The 13,714-nt window shown below is 39.1% G+C and overlaps 1 protein-coding gene across 1 annotated transcript; it reads right to left on the reverse strand.

Annotated features, from left to right (window-relative positions):
- Positions 1 to 286: 286 nt before the first annotated feature.
- On the reverse strand, positions 287 to 13,141 carry LOC142152136 (TRPM8 channel-associated factor homolog). The gene is made up of 7 exons (XM_075208447.1): positions 12,525 to 13,141; positions 11,148 to 12,106; positions 8,011 to 8,105; positions 6,171 to 6,384; positions 4,062 to 4,301; positions 1,713 to 2,047; positions 287 to 768 (listed from the first exon to the last, which is right to left on the reverse strand). Exons 1-7 carry the CDS (start codon positions 13,139 to 13,141, stop codon positions 511 to 513), a joined length of 2,718 nt encoding a protein of 905 aa, XP_075064548.1. The 3' UTR covers positions 287 to 510.
- Positions 13,142 to 13,714: the final 573 nt, after the last annotated feature.

Consider the following 13,714-nt stretch of genomic DNA (forward strand, 5'->3'; position numbering starts at 1 on the left):
ATTATGTTTTTGGGTTTTCTTCTCAAAAATGTATGCATGTATTATTTATTTTTGTTTCATACATGTTCTGTGGCCAGATGAGGGAATGTGTTTAAAGTTTTGAATTTTCTCCACAGTCTCTATATCACCATTGTGTCTCAGACATAATTCCTTGTCATGCTTTACGAAAAGGTATCAAAAATTTGGATAAGTGTTGTTTGCATTTCCCTTTTGTACAGCTCCATAGAATATGTTAGCTCTATACATAAAATTAGCTGTGATTAAAGAAACTAGAAAACGCTGGGACTGTTGTGTTAAACTGATTGGTTTATTTACTAAAGACATTCATAAATTTAACATAGCATGCACTGTATATTACTATGCAGATACAGATGCTGTCAGGTCTTGATCAAAGAGAAATACAGGATGCTAACTTTTCTAACTTATTATTTCATTGACAATAACTAGCATAATAGAGCACTGCTCAGTGCAGGATTACCAGTATAAAATATAATAGCCGTAGCTGCTTTCTTATGACTTTATCTGTTTGTTGTAAACCTTCATAGGATTCTCCTCCCATGGAGGAAATGTGGAACATTTCTTGCCGGTTGTCTCCTCAATGGGCCAGCCCCATGCCTGGAAGAATGGAGCTAGGTTTTTATTGACGGCTTCAGAGAACTTCTCTGTCCAAAGATTCATCTTATCCTTATTGTTTTTGCTAACATTTGACATGGTTTGGTACTCAGAGAAAAGACGTTTGAAGGGATCCCAGCCAAAGCCCTCTTGTAGCTGAAAAACATAAAAAGAAAATGTACTACATTATATAAATATAAATTTGTTAAGTGGGCCAGCCACAGCCGAGGGCTCCTTAAGGGCATATAGAAAATCATCATCAGCAGCAGCAGCAGCTATTTATAAAATACTTACATATAGCATAGGAATTATATTTGCAATATAGAACCTTTGGGCCTGCATTAGAGTTAAGAGCATATCCAGCCAAAGCATGCAAATTTGTATATGGACAAATCATATTGCTACGCAAGGGGTGAAAATGTATTTTTGCATGCTGATTTACAGTTGCATCACGAAAAAGTTATCCTTTAAAAGAAGGCAAAGCTTAACAAGGCTAAAGTGATTTTGGGACTCCTAGAAACCATAATTAAGGTACAGGGGCTAACAAGTAAAGGGGACATCACAAAGCTCCCTAGATTAATGGGTCATTGTGCACTACATACTCTGCAAACATAACCAACAACAACTAGCGCCACAACCTCAGAAAGACCAAAACTAATATTGTTAGGCAGAAGTAACTACCTGTGTGTAGATTATGATTGGTACAGAATGGGTGTACTGTAGTTAAATGAAATAGGTGCCTAGAACCTGTATAGAGTACAAAGACCATATAAACACATAGTGCGCACCCTACTCAATTGTAAAAATGTTGCAGACCTTAGTAATGTAACAGCTTTTTAATTTTTTCCAATTCTATAGTGGAGTAGGGTATGTGCTTATGGTTTGATATGATCCTGCAACCATGTTATATATGCCAGCGTTCTGGTATAGTTCTGAGAAAACAACTACATATCAACACTCTTAAAAAATACTTGAAATAAAAACCAAAGCAGATATTTGATTTGAAATTAGAACCTCCTTTTGATAAATGGTATTCTTTAACATAGTGGTTAAGTGGGTTTGGTGTTTTAAGCAAAAACTATGCTATTTTTATCAAATACCTGAAGATAGGTCTCAAGAGCAGTCCATACACTCCACTCATTAAGTTTGGCTCCATTCTTTAAATACTGCTTCATCCGATCCTCCCTCTTTGATGAATTTAGCGCTGAATGAGCTTTATCCCGTGGGATTCCCAGCACCATCTCATGTACATATACAGACCATAGGTTACATGTGGCTTCTGTGGTGTGAGGGGGGAATTCCCATACACCCCTCTGCTGATTGTGTCCAAGCTCATGTATAGGTCCCCAGAGTCCTTTCTTTATGCCTTCAACATCCACTAGCTTAGATGCTGATTGAGTATTACCCATGATTGGGTAGCCCGAATGCATCAAACCTACAGCAATAGGAAGAAAGTGCAATAACTAGACAGCCTACTGTGACTGAGAGAACTAAGAGCAGCAACAAACAGTAGAAGAGGTCTATCTATCTATCTATCTATCTATCTATCTATCTATCTATCTATCTATAGTCTAGGCAATCTAAGGGGTGCTTGATTTTTTTCCCTATGTTTGCATATGAAGAAGCACCAGCACAACCTTTTTAGCAGGTATAGGAAGGTTTCAAAATCCCAAGCACTGCTGATGACATCACTATGCAGCACTCTGGTTAGATTTCAAAACTAGAAAGTCTTCAATATCTACAGAACAAACATATCCTTCTGCTAGTTTAATAATTGCAATCGGTACTATCAACAAAATATATTGGGCCATTTTATTACTCTGCATTCTATAAGTTCTGTACTTTACTACCCTCTTGTGGATAATATTTAAAATGCAGTTGTCATTGTTTATATTGTTTGTATAATGGTAATGGGACATAAGAGATGTCTGATCCTCCAGCATGACTCATTTTACTCATTATAAAGTTATTAAATACATCGTTATGCTTAGTGACATTTATAAACTACAAAAATATTGAGAGAGAAAAATAATCAGTACATCAAAAATCTTAGCAAGGTGGAATATGAGATAATGATTTAATTTATTCAAAGCAAATATCTGGTGGTGAAATCATTGGATAAGTAAGGGGCTTTGGCCATTATAAAATAACAGTGCCTCATCCAGAAGGTTTATTCTTACAGTACTTACCGATGGAGTATGTTTTGTTTTGACAAATGATGTGATCTAGCACCTTTCAGTAAGAGGGTGCGTTTATAATACAGATGTAGCACGTTGTAATAAGTTACATACTTTGTTTATGCAGATTATGCACATAGGTACATACATCATTGTATTTACAGGAGAGTGAGGAATGCTCTTAACCGCTCAGATCTGTCCATAAACTTCTGCAAAATTTACTAACTCCAAATTTCACTATACACATCCATATGCAGTTACAAGTGCTAATCTACAAGTACATTTTATGATATCACAATGGCACTTTACAATTGGCACTGACCTTTTTGCCATTGCTTCAATTTTTATATTGCACTCGAAAACCTCACCTTTTATGATGTGCATGCACCATGTGTCCCCTACATTATATATCTCAGTTACTACATGCAATCACATGTCTGAGCCCAAATTAGATGCACTATTCAGATCTGAGCCAAGTTAGGTCATACTTCTTAACTTTTTACTCTTTCCCTCTGGGAGATCCCAGAAGGGATGTGAAGTGTGAATACAGAGGGAGGCAGCGTGTTGCAAATTGTGTCATTTTGGCCCCGCAACGCAATGATGTGAAAGCATCATTTTGCCAAGGGGTGCGGGGTCAAAATTACGTGATTGCCAATGAATCACGTCATGGAAGCTCCCAACCTGCCCAGTGAGCTTGCAAGTGGGCAGGATTTGCCTGCTCTCCCTGAAGTCCGGGAGACCAACCCGGAATTCAGAAGTCTGGAGAGTGGGCAAGTATGAGTTAGATGGCCAGTATACATTGTGTTCTCAACATTTGCTCCCACGAAGTCCTGGGGGCATAATTACTAAAGTGCGGGTTTGAAAAAGTGGAGATGCTGCCTATAGCAACCAATCAGATTCTAGCTGTCATTTTGTAGAATGCACTAAATAAATGGAAGCTAGAATCTGATTGGTTGCTATAGGCAACATCTCCACTTTTTCAAACCCGCCGTTTAGTAAATATACCCCCTGAGTATCTACAGTATAGCCTGTGATACTACTGGCTGATAGTACTGCATCTTTTGTTTTACAGTGAACTTTGGCAGCAAGAGTTTACAGCAGATAAGGGAATAGAGCACCATTAGCTAACTACAGTACGGGATAATAACAGCTCTGGTAAATGGAGGAGCAGTTGTTTTTAGAGATCCATAGGGCACATGGAGGTTGATATTCATGGGAGGATCCTCTGATGCTCTAACAGACCAGTCCAATCCTAAATGAGGATAAACTTACCAGATGAGATCTGCACATCAGACACAATTCTTTCTGGGCGAGGAAATGTCTTAGAGATTGATGCAAGATCAGCTGTTGCCCACATAATCTCCTCCCATAGAGACATCAGATCTTCTGGATTCTCTAGTGAGCGAATACTGTCTGAGGGCACCGTAAGTATTATGTTTTCTGTAATAAGCTCAGCCCAAGGAGCTGGGAAATTCCGAATGGTTTCCAACCATGATGAAAGGCTAGTTTGTCCTGAGGAAAAGACACATTTTGTGGTTGATACTGTAATCTATAACAAAAAACACAACAGTGAGATAACAGAATAAGATATGTATCCAATTAATTTGTAAGATGAGGAGCAGGAATAGATATCCTAATGATATAATATGCTTAAGAAAACAGAAAAAAATGGATACCTTATTAAAATCCAACTTTATTGGTGAGATCATGTACTTTTCCTTCCTTGTATGCCCTGTATTCTTTATTTCTCCTGAAAATAGCACAATTGGATCTATCCCCAAAACTCAACAGGACATGTTGAAGACAGTTGGTAGATAAACTTTAGAGTAGCCTTGCACTCTTACCACTCCTCCATAGCATACTATCTCTGGCATTTGTAAACTAACTATAGAATATAGGTTGATACATAAAACATGTTTCATTGACGCCTGGCATAGAGACCTATCTGAGTCCTTAACCCAATCCCTTGGATTCTGCCTTTTAAGGTTACACACGCATCCTCAATTAGTGCCTCAGTGGTGGACCCACAATACATAACACTAACTAGGTAGTATGGATGCCCAGATATTCTGAACTTAATGTCTCCATCTGTATGATCTAAGATATCCCCCTACTGGGGCAATATCATTAACAGATGGGGAGATGCCGGCTTACATCTGATTATGTTTACTTGGGCTCTCAAAATATTTTCCTGTAAAAAGCACTCATCAAGCTCTTAAATAACACCGCCAAGACGGTGGAGATCACCGCCCCATGCTCTACAGTGGAGGAGTAGTATAGGCGTATCGATTTCTATATATCTATGGACAAAATTACCTTTCGGTGATGAACAGGACAAATATTTGAAATTTACCCCCACTTGGCTGATGGAATTCAAGGAAGCAAACACTTGCTACACCCACATTAGAATACCTATTTACCAAATATGACCTTTTAAATAAAAAGCACCTACCTCTATTATTCTCTTTACATTGGCCTAAAGACACTTGCCTAATAAGCTGCTTAGATCTTATGCCTCCAACATTGTCTCCTACCCTCACACCTTCCTCTCAGTCACCTTTCCTTGTTGGTCCGTCCTGTTGTTTTTCTTATTTGACAACAGATGATTCTGTATGGTTTGTCTCTGCTGCTGGTTTCTGTGATACTCCTGTTTGGATCCTGACTTCTTCCTGGCATTTGACTCCTGCTTTGTCCATCGTCCTGCACCTCCTCTTGTCATCCAGACCCCGGCTTCGTTTCACATTGCTTCTGCTTAGTCTTTGGTATATTGTGGATATCCTGGCTTCTTACCCCCTGGCTTGCCTGACCCTTCTGTTGCCTGATTCTCCCATGGATCATCCAGTGCCTCGTGCCTGCTGACTAACCTGATAATTCAGTCTCCCTGTGACTTCATCTGCTAAACCTGAATTTGCACTCACTATTTTTGCCTGATATCCAATGTCTCCTGCTTCATCTGCTAAACCTGGTAATCCTGGTCATCCCGCTACCCTGTGCTGCAATTCACCTTTTGTGTCTAGGACTGCATTTATTCATTATACTTGTTATTCCTGCTCTCTCGAACCTGTTGCTTCTATGAACTATACTTGCCATTTACCATTAACTGCATTTATTTGCTTTCTATGTAATGTCTGTTTATAATAAAGACAATTTTGGTTTAAGTATAATCACTCTCTGTGGGATTCATACTGGGATCCCTAACACCCATGAGTTCTAAAATACTGTACCTAATATAAGATCAGTGTAGTGTATTGCAGAACATCTCACAGCAGCATGTAATAAGAAATAGCAGCAAATAGCACAAAGTGGTATGAATGACAGTACAACTACCACAATGAGATCAGAAGAACATAGTAACTGGGTAACCCAGATACTCCTGCTTACCCTTTATAAATGTTGGAGCTGGCTCTCCTCCATAGACTGTAACTGGAACAATCCCCAACTGGATTTTTTCTTTAACAATAACATATAGAAGTCCTCCCCAGACGCAGGATATCACAACCTTCTCACCGAGAACTTTCTTTCTGTATACAACCACAGGTGCACGACACAAATTCTCTGCAGCACTCAGGTCATCTGACTGACAGCCAACCTGGACCTGTACAAAACACCAAGCAGACAGTATCCAATAGGGCAGGGTACTGATTGCATTAGTGGCAATATGACACATTATTCTGAATTATATGTGCTGTCATTGTATCCTCATTATTTTTCAAATTGCATAACTGCCTGCATAAATTCCCTATAAAGCCATATTGAGATTGCCCTGTAATGAACAATTGTTCCTCTGGGGCAGGCCCTCTGTGATGCCAGGCACCATAGGGCAGGAACAACAACTTTAAATACAGCTTTGACTGTCTGTTATTCAGCAACAGAGTAGTGGGTTGAAACTAATAAATAAAGATAAGCAAAATTACAATATTTTAAAGCCTTTATCTATTAGTTTTATTTTTAACTAATAATTCACTCCAATATTTTGATTTTCAAGTTAGAACTTTGATTTTTGTTTTATTACACTTTCTGCAATATGCAGACACTTCACAGTTTGATGTGCTCTGAATACTCTCTACCCTGCTCACAAACAAATCCAAAATCTCCAAACCAGCAGAAATCAGATGACTTATGAAAGTTGTTGAAACAGTTTACTCCTATCTATTTACAGGGAACAAAATGCAAATATCTCAGTTTTTAGATATAGAGAACATAGGATGTAGGATAGTATAAGTATGATAAGGTTTTGCTGTAAGAGGTGACTCTTATGGCCCCATGGTCATTAAGGAATTATTTCTACATTTTTGCAGTGTTTCTTATGGTACTGTATCTATACTAGGGGCCTATTTATCATAGGGCAAATAGTCAGGTTTCTTCTCCGCAATAAGGCTCGTAATTGCATCACTCTATAAATGAAAGTAGTTACTCTGCCAGCGGTAATTTTCCTTTGTATGGGAAAGCCTATTTCACAAAATACCTGGGTAGCATGGTGGCTTAGTGGTTAGCACTTCTGCCTTACAGCACTGGGGTCATGAGTTCAATTCCCCACCATGGGCTTATTTGTGAGGAGTGTGCATGTTCTCCCCATGTTTGCATGGGTTTCATCCAGGTGCTCCGGTTTCCTCCCACACTCCAAAAACATACTGGTAGGTTAATTGGCTGCTAACAAATTGACCCTAGTGTGTGTGTGTTAAGGAATTTAGACTGTAAGCCCCAGTGGCAAAGGGACTGACTGATGTGAGTGAGTTCTCTGTACAGCGCTGCAGAATTAGTGGAGCTATATAAATAAATGATGATGATGATGAAATACCTGTTCTGTTTACGCAATCTCAGGATGGAGTTAACTGCAATATTTTTTGAATATTTCTAAAATGCATTATTGTTTAAAATGTTTATTTCATTTTCAAATGAATAAAATATTTTTAGACTTTATTGCAATTTTTCTCCCTACATTAGGGGGAACTGAAAGTTACAACTGCAGAGACTAGTCCAGCAAAACGGTAAATTAACTCTTACTGCTCACTGGTCCAGTATCGCCGGGGTTGCTGAGTAACGCTCGCAATATTTTTTTTTATAAATACTGGCAATAATCAGCAATTAAAAACATAATATTTATCACTGAGATGAAGCTGGTTCGTTACAAATGTTGCAGCCAAAAACTATTTCACTTTGTCAAAAATAAAATTATTCACAAAAGCGCAATGCACATGAACAGATGAGGCTTTATAATTACCTGTAGACCTTTCCCCACAGCTGAGGCTGGAAACACAAGTGTTGCTGTTTTCCTGGGAGACAAGTAGAGTCCAGTACTTCTCCAGGCATCACCACCTGGGGCAGAATACCAGTGTCACTATACAGCAGTTTTTCCCAAACCCAGTCCTAACAGTGCATGTTTTCCATATCTCCTTGCTGGAGCACAGGTGTATTCATTACTGACTGACACATTATAATTATACCACCTGTGGATCTGTTACAATGTGTCAGTCAGTAATGATTACATCTGTGCTCCAGCAAGGAGATCTGGAAAACATGCACTGTTAGGGGTACTTAGGGACTGAGTTTGGGAAACACTGCTATATAGTATTTTATTTTATGTTTAGGGATCTTGTAAGGCTTTAAAGCTTGGAAATTATAATATCAGAGTTTTTTTTTGATACTAATCACCACTGTATAAAGTGTAAATTACATATGGACTGTGCTTTCTGTCAGGAATAGTTTGTAATAGTTTTCAGCAGGAGCAGGCTGGGCTCGGGGGCAGGGGGGCATCTGCAAACCCAGGCCGGTCCCATAGTGGGCTACCTTGGGCTAGTTCACTGAGCCACCTGCAATTTTTCACCTTAAAATGTTCCTAATAGGCTGCTGTGTTGAGTCTTGTTCTCCTGTGCTAAATTTTGCCAGCACTCCCCTGGTTTGCAGATTGGCACGTAATCAATGGATCACCTGATCAAAAACGCTCTTCAAGTATGTGCTTCAGAGGGAACAGAATAAAGCCACATCTCCATTTAAGCCATTTGATCTGCAATCAAGCTATTCCTTCTAAATGACAGCGACAATATAATATTTCACTAATGATTCATGTTGTTCCAATTTTCCAATTAAATAGTGAAGTGTGCCCTCCCAAAGCCCAAGAAGAGGGTAAAGAAAAGAAGAAAACACTCACCCAGGTTCAGGCGCTGTTGACAGCGAACCAGAAATGATTCATTGCCAGCCAATCAGTGGCCGGAGCAGTGATCCAATCAGGGCTCACCACCGGCCATTTGAATTCTTGGTGCTACAGCAAGCTAATCAGTGCTCGCCGCATCACCGCAATGTTTTGTTGTGCTATCGTAGCAACTTTACTGAGACATCACTAGTGTGAAGTTACATATTAGCCCAGTAGACAGTTTTGTGGGTGGGCTGCCTTATGTAGCCCCTTTTTCTAGACGATGATCCTGGTAGTGCAGACAACCATAAAAAGAATGCGGCAATTACCTGGTGAATATCATCTTTCACTTTTGTCATCTCTCGGGTGGAATATCTGTAGTCCAGCGCCAGGCCTAGACCAAATTGAGGTACCGGCGATAGGAGTAGAGTGCAGGGTCTGGTATACCCCCTTCCTTCCACTTTGAATTATTGCCCTTCAGTAATTTGTTGTGGTTTCTCCCCTAGTCTGAAACGGTGTGGGAAACAGTGCTGAGGAATCGGTTTAAACGGTAGGTGGAGCAGCCGTTACGAAGGTACGACGTTTGTGTGTGTGTGTTGTTCCCCGCAGGCACTATAGAAGCACCTAAAGGTTTACTTAACAATTTTAATCACAGATGTGCTCCAGCTAGTTTTACAGTTCTGTTGCGCACAGTCTATAGAGGATCACGGAAGATTCATAAGGGTATATTTAAGACCCTTTGCAATTTTTTACCCTTAAACTAACATTTCTTATCGCCACTATTCCTAATAAGATGTAATATAGATGTAGTATCAGAACAATATAACAATTAACTGAAGCCTGGATAGCTGCTCCCATAAGCAGTTGTACCGGTGAATAGTAAAAAACTACACTTGAGTTGCTGAATACAGAGGTGAAAGAATGTTCTTCCAGGTTCTGTCCCAATCTACTCTCTGTCCATAAGTGGCAAAACATTTATAGTTCTTGTCTTACTTGTGTCACAGTCTATACAGTTGTATATAAAATGGTCTATAGCAATGAAAGCAACAGCCATACCTGCTGGCTAAAGGTAAAAAAAGGTAAATAAAATCACACATAGAAGGAGAAAAACAATAAATGTATTTACAATTATCCATTTTGTTCTAATAGAAAGTCCAACCTAGTACCACTTTAGGACCATCTACGCCTGAATCAACTGTTACTTCTACCTTTCAACTTTTGCCTTAGATTAATCATGAATAAGAGGAAACATGTGGTCGTCTTTATTGCATGTGTCACTATTGTACATTTGAAAGGGCGTCCTACGGAAAGCATAGTATGAAGACCAATCTCTGCAAAATCCAAGTACTTTTGCAGGGAGAAAAAGGCTGTGCACTCATCCTAAAAACAGGGAATGCACCATATATTCTCCCTCTTTATCCCTTGAATATAATTTAAAAAGTCTTGTCCTGCAAACCGAAATCTCACTTTTGCATGTGGATGTAAATTCATACATCTAGCCAACACTCATCAAGGAATGTCTCTTCATCCACCTTCTCCAGTAGATGCAAAATTTTGCACTGCCACAGAAGCCAGAATTTTTATGTTTAAAAACCATGTGCATTGCTCAAATCTGAAATATTTGCGAAAAGCCATTTGCAAACAGTATTTGCAGTGCGGGGCCCACACTTGTGCTTTTATAAATTTTCCCCTTATGGTGTCTCAGTAAGTTGCTACAGTTCCTAATGAAGTATACAATCAAGGATATTCCACTCTGCTCTGCTGTGTGAATCCCGCAGTGACGCTTAACCAGACCCTCCCCCTCGCTTCAAAGCAGCATTTATCATTCTCCTTAATCAGTGGTTGCAGTAAGATGCACACAGTGCCCCATATCTCTGTGCACCATGTGAGGATTCTTATGACGGACAGTGGAAGTAGAGGAGATAGTGGTTGTGAAGCTTACTTCCTCCCCCTCCTTTGTATCCTTTCCCTTCCTGCTGTCAGTCTCTTCAATTCTTTCATAGTGAATGCAAGAGGAAGCGCATATGTATCACTATTGAATAAGACAGTGACCTGTCACATTTATTAAGGTATTGGTGAGAGAGGGAAAGTAGCCTATGGTCCAAGAAGCATGGTGAGGGAGAAATCTGATTATATCATAATTTGCTTATTTTAAACATTATTATTGGGAATACCAATATTTTTGACCATTTGAACAGTATTATTAAGTTAATACAAGGATACTCTACCAAGGTTTGTAGCATCAATCTTCACTGTAACTTGAGGTTTCCCTTGAAGATCCAGTTTGCCCACCTCCTGGTCATCTGCTTCATTTAGGCAGCTGACTTCTTGGGCTAAGCACATGATGAAAGCCTCTTTGGAGCAGCTTTTCACTGGGCACAGCTTACTAACATTGGGTAGATTACATCCCTGTACTAGGTGTACCAGCTCCTGCCTTAGTGATGAAATTAGAGGACTAGCTGGCAGTTTAAAAAAACTTGAGATGTCCTGTCTGAGCTTTGACAACCAAGAGCTCAGAGGTGGTGTCAGCTCTGCTCCACTCCTCAGGACACGCAGCAGCTGACAAACTGCTCTGAGAAAATGATATGTGTTAGCAGCTGACTGAGGATCTAGAGCTTTATAAATATCTTGTGTAACTGTTTTCTCCAGAATGCTAATTCCAAACTTATTAAGGATTTTGTTTCCTGGGTACTGAGAAAGCACATCTGGATTTGAATAAGACCAGAACCAGGAATGGCCAGCAATGAGCAGGCCTCCTCCCTCTGCCACAAACTGCTGGGTTTTTTCTATTTCCTTGTCACTATAAGAATTGCAGCAATATACACTGTACTCAGGGTCTATGTCAGAAATTGTACAAAGGATGTCTTTGCTCTGCAATAAGTGTATGAGGCCACTCAGGTTCTTTTTAACACCGATCTTCCCATTTTTTCCAAAATCTAACCATGAAATGGCATTCAGGATGAATGTGTGCAGCTCTGGCTTAGAAAGATAGCCTTCATGTGTCCCCACAACAACACGCCCTCTACCATAACATGCAGCACCAAAAAAACACTGATAACTGCCAGTCAGTCCAACAGGAAATGTCAAAGGTCCATGAAGCAGAAGTTGTGAAGCTGTAACGTTCCCAGTGATATCCAGATTGGTAACATTATCCAGAAGACATTTCAAGTCCCCTGAAAAGTCCACACTGTACAAGAAACAAGATTAGGATGATAATTATAAACACTGTATAAAAAAGCAAGACACAGTACTGTTGGATCTGGACAATAAGTCATATCAACAAAGTAACAGTTAACAAAATACTAGCATCAAACAGACACTAAGATAATCTTTTGACTCTGTGCCATAGAATGCATTAATATACTTAAGCGAATGTACAACAATATTGAGAAGTGATGACGATAAGCAAAACAGCTCAATGGAACGTTTAAAGAGGAATTTGGAAGTAAGGAAGCAAATCAATAGTCGATTGCAGAGAAATAGTAATATAAAATAGAATAAGTAATTGATAAGTGTTATAGAAAAAAATACTACTTTACAACATAGCACTGCAAGACAGAAGCCTGTAATAGTGTTTGTATGATTAATGTATGTATACTACTTACTCATTGTATATTGGGAAAAGTGGTGTCATTTTATTCACAATGAAGTTCCCTTTTTCACCATATTTGTCAGTGAAGTACACCCCAGCAGATGAGCTTATTTTGTTTCCAGGAAAATGGTACAACACATTCAATTCTCTGTGGCATTGAGACCAATACCAGGCTTGAGCTCCAATCAGCAGACCTCCACCTTCTCTCAAAAAAGTGACAATTTCTTGTGCCTGACTGTCATTATATCCAGTTATACAGAGCACTCCTAGACCTTTCTTCAAACCAGAGGTCATGTCAACCTCATGTCCAGTGGCAGAGAGAGTCTGTGCCAGGAGACTTAGGCTGCTGTCAACCCCAATTATGGCTTCTGAGGATGGTTTCAGCCAGGATATTGCATTCTCCAGGAAACCCATAAACTGTGCTTCATTCATATATGATTCATGAGCCATGACCACTATTCGGCCTGTCCCATACCTAGAGGCAGCGATGAGAACATGATTTTCAGGGGTCACCAACACTGGGAATGCAGTATCACCAACAAGTAGAAGCTTACAAGGCACACTGTCTCCTGAGAAATTCAGACTACAGAGACCCTGGACAAGTAAACGGTAATCTTCGTTAGCCACCATAATTCCTATAAACTGTAAAGATAAAGGATAGAAAGAAAAAAGATTATTAATAAAAACACATTCAATCTATGTTTCCAAAACATTACTAAAAATTCCATGAATGCCGACTGATATAGCCTATGACTTTTTTTTTTTATATATGAAGCATTCTTTTAGAGGTGGTATATGGCAAGTGCAGTACAATGGATTAGGAGGAAGAGGATGACTTGTATCTAGATATGTATTATAATTTGACATTTCAGATATTCAAAGATCTGGTATGATGCAGCTGGCATGGAACTGTATGTACAAATTTATCAACACTGGAAAATTATATGAACTGAAATAAAGATTATAACTCAATGTGATTCTATACATTAAAACAAAATATTATTTATTAATATTATGAAACTGTTAAATTATTACTGAAAATCTAAAAACTGAAAGTAGATAATAATCATGGAGACAGTAGTAAATGGTGTCATGCAAATAGCACATGTGTGTATACATATGCACAACTGTGTGCAATCTTGTTGCTAGTCTGAAATCATCATCATCATTTATTTGTCAGGTGACATAAACTCAACAATCCCA

This window comes from Mixophyes fleayi, chromosome 4 (genome assembly GCF_038048845.1).
Source record: "Mixophyes fleayi isolate aMixFle1 chromosome 4, aMixFle1.hap1, whole genome shotgun sequence".
Classification (NCBI taxonomy): domain Eukaryota; kingdom Metazoa; phylum Chordata; class Amphibia; order Anura; family Limnodynastidae; genus Mixophyes; species Mixophyes fleayi.

Coding starts and splice junctions, on each gene's coding strand:
- LOC142152136 (XM_075208447.1), bottom strand. CDS start 13,141: ATGGTGGCTAACGAAGATTACCGTTTACTTGTCCAGGGTCTCTGTAGT. Junction 12,107..12,524: donor CTTTTCCCAATATACAATGA/GTAAGTAGTATA, acceptor TTTCTTGTACAG/TGTGGACTTTTCAGGGGACT. Junction 4,302..6,170: donor AGCTCCAACATTTATAAAGG/GTAAGCAGGAGT, acceptor TCTTTTCCTCAG/GACAAACTAGCCTTTCATCA.